Here is an 8,260-nt window from a genome sequence, read left to right as displayed (position 1 = left end):
GGGGGTTTCACCATGTTGACCAGGATGGTCTCGATCTCTTGACCTCGTGATCGACCCGCCTCGGCCTCCCAAAGTGCTGGGATTACAGGCTTGAGCCACCGCGCCCGGCTTGTCCTGGGACACTTTTTATGTTCTTTGTTTTTGTTCTGTTTTTTTGAGAAGGAGGACTCTTGCTCTGTTGCCCAGGCTGGAGTACAGTGGTGTGATTTCGGCTCACTGCAACCTCCACCTCCCGGGTTCAAGTGATTCTCGTGCCTTAGCCTCCTATGTAGCTGGGATTACCAGCACCACCATGCCCAGCCAATTTCTGAATTTTTAGTAAAGACAGATTTTCAGGGCCGGGCGCGGTGGCTCAAGCCTGTAATCCCAGCACTGTGGGAGGCCGAGGCGGGTGGATCACGAGGTCAAGAGATCGAGACCATCCTGGTCAACACGGTGAAACCCCGTCTCTACTAAAAATACAAAACATTAGCTGGGCATGGTGGCGCGTGCCTGTAATCCCAGCGACTCAGGAGGCTGAGGCAGGAGAATTGCCTGAACCCGGGAGGCGGAGGTTGCGGTGAGCCGAGATCGCGCCATTGCACTCCAGCCTGGGTAACAAGAGCGAAACTCCGTCTCAAAAAAATAAATAAATAAATAAAAAGACAGATTTTCAGCATGTTGGCCAGGCTGGTCTTGAACTCCTGATCTCAAGTGATCCTCCTGCCTCGGTCTCCCAAAGTGCTGGGATTACAGGCGTGAGCTGCCACGCCTGGCTAGGAGGCGTGCTTCCAAGAAGTCTATTTCCCACACCCATCCTAGTTTCTGGTTCATGGCACTGTCGGGGTGCCTGCCGCAGGCCTGGCTTCATTTCCAGGCCCCTTCTCTGTCCCAGTTCTGTGGGCTGCCCACTGTGTATTCGACCCCAGAGTGTTTTCCAATCTTTTCCATTTCCAGGTCTTTGTGTATTTTATTAAATTCCTTCAGATATTTATTTTTTTTGAGGTGGAGTCTCACTCTATCACCCAGGCTGGATTGCAGTGGTGCGGTCTCTGCTCACTGCAACCTCTGCCTCCCGGATTCAAGCAATTCTTCTGCCTCAGTGTCCTTAGTAGCTGGGATTTCAGGCATGCACCACCATGCCCAGCTAATTTATGTATTTTTGGTAGAGATGGGATTTCACCATATTGGCCAGGCTGGTCTCAAACCCTGGACCTCAGGTGATCTGCCCACCTTGGCCTCCCAAAGTGCTGGGATTACAGGCGTGAGACACTGTGCCCAGCCCACTTGATATTTGCTTCATAAACGGAGGTAAAAATAAGGAAAATCAAGAAAACATTCAAAGCGAGGTTGCGTATTCAATACCTTATCCTCATCTGTAAATAGCTAGATGTGGCTCTTGAAGCCCAATTCAAACAGCTGGAGAATGTTCTAGAACTCTGTCTGGAATTCTTCTGCTTTATGCTGCTGGGAACAGGCTACATAAAACCAGCAGCGTTTTCACAAAATCCACTTTGCCTAAACCTCCAGAATAATGTTCCTTCCGCCTTGTTCTTTCCATTCCGATGATGTGAGAACCACCATGTCTTCAGCTCCAAATTGTGAGTCGCTGTCAGGGCACGGAGCTTCCCGTGCTTCTCCTGGGGGCTGCCTCTGGTCCGGGTTCCGTGGGTGGGCTCTGGCTGGAGGTTGCTGTTCTTGCCCAGACCCCAAGCTCCTGGCCTCATGGTGCAGCCAAAGTCCCGGGCTGCAAGGCGTGGTGCAGAGGACAGAAGTCCCCAGCCTCAGTAGGCTTTGGGGTATCCACCAGGGAGAGCTCACAGTGGGGTCACCGTTGGGGTGTTTGTTTGGCCATGCGACCTGGCATGACCGCTGTGACCCTGGCCCAGCTCTGAGTGGGGGGGCACCTGCAGCGGGGGCCTGCCACCCATTAGACACAAGAGCTACACGTGCCAGGGTCACGTGGCAAGGGGGTGCATCCGGGCTGAGCCAGAGGCCATAGGGCATAGGTAGGACCCCTGGGAGCCAGGCTGGCCCAGGAGTAGTCCTCTCAACAAAGACCCACTGAGAGACCCTCTCACAGCTGGAGGGGGCCCAGACCCGCCTGAAAGTCCCAGGCTCCCCCCACCTGCCCATCTACCCTCCACAGGGTCACTTGGGGTCAGGCAGCCAGCAGGATGGTGCTCTCTAGACCCCTGGGACCCTTGTCCCAGCCCAAGGCCCCCCACTCCCACCAAGTTCTCCCTCATTGCTGCAGGGCCTGCCCCTGGGATCCCCTCACGGCAGGGGCCCAGCCCACCCCACCCAGGCACTCACCTGAGGGAGCCCAGGTAGCTGCCATTCAGCTTCAGTTGGTCCAGGTTGGGCAGGTGCACCCCTGTAGGGCCGCAGGAGGAGGAGGTTGGCCGGGCCCCTCACCCCGCCCACCTCTGTACCCTCCTGCACCCTGAGGCATCAGTGGCCCTGGCCCCTCACTACTCATGGGCCAACCTCACAGGCCTCTCTCTCTCCACACCAAAAGAGCGGTTGTGTGGCATCCGGGAGCTGCTCCAGGCCTGTGTCTCCTCTAAGGACCCAAGGGGCCTTCTGATTCCGTGGGCCTGGTAGAAGGCCTGGCCCAGCTGCCCTGAACCCCCCAAAGGCTCATGTTCCATGCCCTCGTCTGCAGCCGGGCTGCAAGAGTCAGCTCCAAGAGTCGGCTCCAAGAGTCGGCTTGGGACGGGGGCCAGCCGGCGTGGCTGGGCGGTGGTGCTCTCTTGGCCTAGTCTGGGCCCTGCCCTTGAGTTGCCACCATGGCCCTGCCCTTGAGCTGCCCCCACAGCCCTCCCCTGGCATCCCAGACCATTGCACACAGCCGCATACAGAACGAAGCTCGGGCCCAGATCCCCAGGACACGGGGCCAGACGCCCCAGCGTGTCTCTGCACAGCCCAAGGCCCCAGGAAAAGGCCCTGCATTTGGAGTCTTTTGTGGGATGGGGCATGGCCCTGTGGGACAGAATCCCTGCACCGTGAGGAGAAGGGCTGCAGAGTGGGCCGTGGGGGGAAGGCAGGCCTGTGGGCACAGGCGCTCCAAGACCGTGCCTGGTGGGAAGGGCTGGAGCGAGTGCAGATGGCCTCGGGGGTGCACAGAGTGGCCACAGTGGTCAAGGACTTACAGGCTCTTCCAAACAGAAAAGAAGACCGACCGACATGAACCTCAGTCGGAGGAATGCAAACAGCCAGCAACCCTGGGTGGGAAGGCGCCTCCTGCTCTAAAGGTCACTGTCGGCTGGTCCCATGGCTCACAGCCGAGGTGGGCGGATCCCCTGAGGTCAGGAGTTCGAGACCAGCCTGGCTACCATGATGAAACCCCGTCTCTACTAAAAACACAAAGACTAGCTAGGCGTCGTGGCGAGTGCCTGTAATCCCAGCTCCTCAGAAGGCTGAGGCAGAAGAATCGCTTGAATCCGAGAGGCGGAGGCTGCAGTGAGCCGAGATCGCACCACTGCACTCCAGCCTGGGCGACAGAGCGACTCCATCTCAAAACAAAGAAAAAAAAAAGCAGTCACTGTTGGGACAGCTGTTGGCGTTTGATTATGGTCTTCGGCACGGCTGAGAGTCACGCGGGGCGTTAACTCCCGACTTTGATCGTGGTGCGGCATTTAAGAGAACGTCCTCCCTCTCAGGAAATGCACACGGAAGTGTCAGTAAATAAAGGGGTCTTATATCTGCAACTCTCAACTAGATCAGAAAAAATAGCCGCGGCTTGACGTGCTGTGCATACACGGGAGGGGGCAGGGGTGAAGACACACCGTGAACATGTGAACACATGAACATACGTGAACACACGTGAACCTGGCTAAGGAGAAGGGACCTGGCGGGGGCAGTAGGATCTTGCTCTGTCACCCAGTCTGGAGTGCAGGGGTGCAATCGCAGCTCACTGCAGCTTGACCCCCTGCCTCCCGAGTAGCTAGGACTCTAGGCGCCACCGTGCCGGTCTAACTTTTTATTTTTATTTATTTACTTATTTTTGAGATGGAAACTCACGCTGTCGCCCAGGCTAGCAGGCAGTAGTGCGAATTTGACTTACTGCAAACTCCGCCTCCCAGGTTCAAGCAATTCTCCTGCCTCAGCCTCCCAAGTAGCTGGGATTACAGGTGCACACCACCATACCCTGCTATAGCTGAGATTATTTCAAGATGAGTTTCAGGAGACGCCATATGGCATTCAGCACCATATCGGCCTCTGCTCCTCTGTGATGCTGGTGTGGGTGTGTGGGGTACTAAGCGTGCTGGGGGTAGTGGCATGGGTGTGCTGAGTACTAAGTGTGCTGGGGGTACTGGCATGGGTGTGCTGGGTACTGAGCGTGTTGGGGGTACTGGCGTGGTTGTGCAGGGCACTGAGCGTGCTGGGGGTACCGGCGTGGGTGTGCTGGGTACTGAGTGTGCTTGGGGTACTGGCGTGGTCGTGCTGGGTACTGAGCGTGTTGGGGGTACTGACATGGTCGTGCAGGGTACTGAGCGTGCTGGGGGTACTGGCGTGGGTATGCTGGGTACTGAGCGTGTTGGGGGTACTGGCGTGGTCGTCCAGGGTACTGAGTGTGCTGGGGGTACCGGCGTGGGTGTGCTGGGTACTGAGCGTGCTGGGGGTACCGGCGTGGTCGTGCAGGGTACTGAGCGTGTTGGGGGTACCGGCGTGGTCGTGCAGGGTACTGAGCGTGCTTGGGGTACTGGCGTGGTTGTGTGGGGTACTGAGTGTGTTGCCCTCTGCCTGTACCTGACACAGACCTCAGGTGAGGGGCCAACCCTAAGGAAGCTGCTGTGTCGCCTGAGCTGAGAGGTGTGGACAGCTTTGTGGTCATAACCAGAAAACGCATGTTGTTTACCGGGAGGCCTGGCCGTGGCCGTGGCCGTGGCTTTGGCTGTGCTGGGGCATGACGGGGCTCACCAAAGTTCCCCAGGCTGCCCTCGCGGGTGTCCACACACACCTCCAGCGCCCTCACCAGCCGAAGGTCATCCACCAGGGCCAGGGCCTGCTGTAGAAACCAACCAGCGGTCAGCACTGGTCCCGGCTCTCCCCACCCTAGTTCCATCTCTGCTTCTGGCTGGTAGGACTCTGTGGGGCTCCCTTTGGAGCGGGCATGGATGTTTCCCTGCCTTGGCCACCTTGGCCTTGGCCTGGCTGGTGGGATGGGGGTGAGCAGAACCTGGGCTGCATGTGGCTGGTGGGGCCATTGCCAGGGAAGGACCTGCCCTGGGTGGGGCTGGCATCTCCAAGGAGACTCCCAGGGCCGACACACTGTGCCCGGAGCCCAGAGTCCAGATGGCATCTAGCCCTGCTCCAGGGAAGGACTCCTCTTGGTTGGAGGGCAGTGGACGCTTAGCCTCTACTTGTGGGTTCTGGCCTGGCTCCCTCCTGTCTGTGACCCAACCAAATGCCTGGGGATGTCTGTGTCACCAAGCACCTGGGGCCTGGCTGGGGGCCAAGGGCAGAGTGGGTGGAGCAGACCCAGCTGCAGGGGCTGGGCTGAGGCCAACCGTCAGCGGGAAGACCAGCAGTAGGGGACCGAGAGTGGACATCAGCAGAAAGGGGTCCTGGGATGGCACCCCACACAGGCCTCTGTGGCCAGCACCCCCGTGCCTGCACTCACCAGTCGGGCGGGGGACAGGTACTCTTCCACCCGCTGCTCTCTGCGGCTGCCCTGCTGGCCGCCAGGGCCCTTGCTCTGTGGGCAGGGGTTCTGCAGGCCTTGCCAGCTCAGCTCCCGCACCCGGACGCTGGCGGTGCTGGGCCGAGACCCACGGGATCTGTCCCAGACTGGGTCCATTCACGTGAAACCTGCTGGCAGAGGCAGAACGAAAGCTCCAAGCTTTTGCTCCTCTTCCTCTGTAGCCTGGCTGAGACCCTGGCACAGCCCTCAGCCCCCTCCCCCCATACACAGCGAGCCCTTGGTGCCTGCTTCCACCCCGAGCCTAGAGAAGGCTCCTGACTTGGCTGGGCCTCATGGGGCCCTTGTCTGCTTAGACTCAGCCTGGAGCGCCTCGCACTCCCTTCCCCCAGCCTTGCTCCACCCGTCTGCTCCGTAGGACACCCTCCCAATGTTTCTGCTCATCCTCAGGGTCCACGCAGGCAGTGCTGGCTAAAGGCCGCCCCATCTGAGGCCCACAAGGGCTGTGCGCTTGGGGGTGCCAGGCCAGCTGCCTGCCGCTGTGGGGTTCCCAGGGCTGCCTCAAGCTCTGGGCTATGGGTCTTTCTCCACCTGATGGTCTCTGAGCCTGGGGTTCAGGATCAGGTCCCAGGCCTTCCCCTACCCACCCTGTGCCCTCTGAGCCCCTTCACCTGCAGGCAGCCGCCTTCTTCTGCTGTGGGTCAAACATCCAGGCAAGGAGGCGGCATGAGCCTCAGGCAGTACCTGCGAGTCAGGGTGGCTTCCTGGCCGGGTCACTGTGCCCAAGGGAACCTGGAACAGGCCGGGCTGAGGTCACAGCACCCAGAGGTGGGCAGGTCAGCCCAGGACCTGACCATCTCCCGGCCCCGCTGGTGAGGAGGAAGAGTCAGGTGTGTGACGGATGCTGGGTTCCTCTGGATCCCCCAACGCAGAGCCTGGTGCTCATCCCAATCCCACTTCCCTCCTCTGCGATGCTGGTGTGGGTGTGTGGGGTACTGAGCGTGCTGGGGTACCAGTGGCACCCCATTCTTCCAGAGCCCCTCCCCAGGCCTTTGAGGGTGTCTGCCCGGTGTGTCCCTGGACCACCTGCACCAGGTGAGCCTGGTGTTGCCCCTTAAAGATGCAGAAGTCTGCCTCGGCCCTAGACCCTGGAATCGTGAGCTGCAGGGTGGAGCCAGAAGTGCGCTTGAAGTGTCTGGCGTCCTCCTCCCTGACTGGCTTTGTCTTCAGTCTGGACCTCCCTCCTGCAGTACCCCCCAGCCTTCCCAGATTTATTCTCCTGAGAAGATAGATCCCCTTCGGAACCCTGTGTGTCTTACTACGCGTTGGGTTGAGGGCCTGCCTCGCCCCGGAGCTGGGTGCTTCTTTGCTGTCCACAGTCGCAGGAGAGGGTGCTAAAATATTTGTAGAAGGAAGCCGTCCACAGGCGGATGCGCATACAGCCACTTAGAACGCCCTGGCTTTTATCTGTTGACCTCGTGCGGATGTTGAAGACGCATCCTCTCCATCCTGTCTAGAGCTGCCCAGTGCCAGCCGCCGTGGCTGGCCGTTGACGGAGGTGGTGGGGGGAGTGCTGGAACGGGGCAGTAGCGCAGGCTCCCGTGCCTCAGTGGCCTGGTCTGGAAGGTGACCTACAGCAAGGCTGAAAGAAGCCTGCGGTAGCGTCTCATGGAGTTTCCAGCCACTCTCCCCTGCTGGCTGCCTTTCTCCAGCCAGGCAAGGCCTGAGGCCTCAGCAGGACCCTGCCACCTCCATCCAGGCCTCCAGCCTCATGGAGGGCGAGAACTGGCCGGGTGAGGCAGCCCCTGGACACCCACGGGTGGTACCAGGGGCTGAGTCAGTCACCCTCGTTTCCTCTGTGCCCGAGAGCCCCAAGTATCAGGCTGGTCTGAGCCCCAACGCCTGGGGGTGCAAGGACCAGGGGTTGGAGGCTGTGGAGTCAGAAGCCCCACTGGACTCCCACCTCAGACACTGCTCCTGGAGTTCTTGCCCAGGCCTGAACCATCCATGCACTTCACGGCCCTGCTCCCACCCCGAATCCTCTCTGTGACCCTCCAGGCTCCAGACCCCAGCTACTGCCATTCCCTGGTGGGTAGCTCATCAACTCTGGATCCCCGGGAGCCCTGGCCCCTTCACGATGGGGGCTGTGAGGGTTAGGGCCTGCCCCCCTCCTGAGCCCCACCCTGGAGCCTCCGGAGCATCCTGAGTCCTTGCCTCTGCGTCTCCCTCGGGGCAGGGCTTGGGGCCCCTCCGGTCCCCTGACAGGGAGCCCCTTCAGTGCAGGCCCAGGGGCCGGTGGGGGCCAGGGTCCCCAGAGGCCCAGATCTGACATGGGGACCATCACTGCGTCCCCGCCGGCTGTGCCGCTTTCTCCCTCGCCCAGGTCTCGGCGCGGGCTCCCCCCGAACACCGGGCGTAGAGCGAGGCCTGCGGCTCCCACCGCAAGGGTGCGCTCGGCTCTCACCTGAGGGCTCGGCCCAGGTGTCCGGCCCAGGTGTCCGGCCCTGGGGGCTCGGCCCTGGCCGCCCTCCGCCGCCTCCTACTGCCGGCTGCTCCTCCGGCCGCGGGGTTGCGGCCTCGGCGCCATGGCAACGGGGGCGGGGCCTTATTTGAATACGCAAATATTTATAAGCA

General features: G+C 60.5%; 1 protein-coding gene across 4 annotated transcripts in view; it reads right to left on the bottom strand.

Moving 5' to 3' along the window:
- LRRC56 (leucine rich repeat containing 56) overlaps positions 1–8,260 on the bottom strand; it is a 21,354-nt gene extending 13,094 nt beyond the window's left edge. For 2 of the 4 annotated variants that reach the window (XM_032271499.1, XM_032271502.1), the window contains exons 1-6: positions 8,091–8,260; positions 6,946–7,245; positions 6,298–6,418; positions 5,609–5,796; positions 4,906–4,993; positions 2,296–2,356 (exon numbers count right to left, since the gene is read on the bottom strand). In XM_032271499.1, the coding sequence (XP_032127390.1) occupies positions 2,296–2,356; positions 4,906–4,993; positions 5,609–5,785 (326 nt within the window). In that variant the 5' untranslated portion in view covers positions 5,786–5,796; positions 6,298–6,418; positions 6,946–7,245; positions 8,091–8,260. The other 2 variants (XM_032271501.1, XM_032271500.1) reach the window with 2 other exon arrangements.

Source organism: Sapajus apella, unplaced genomic scaffold (assembly GCF_009761245.1).
Source record: "Sapajus apella isolate SASKATOON/1434 unplaced genomic scaffold, GSC_monkey_1.0 scaffold234, whole genome shotgun sequence".
In the NCBI taxonomy this organism is placed as follows: domain Eukaryota; kingdom Metazoa; phylum Chordata; class Mammalia; order Primates; family Cebidae; genus Sapajus; species Sapajus apella.
The sequence above is the reverse complement of the archived record's forward strand: the minus strand, read 5'-3'. Positions and strand labels throughout refer to the sequence as shown.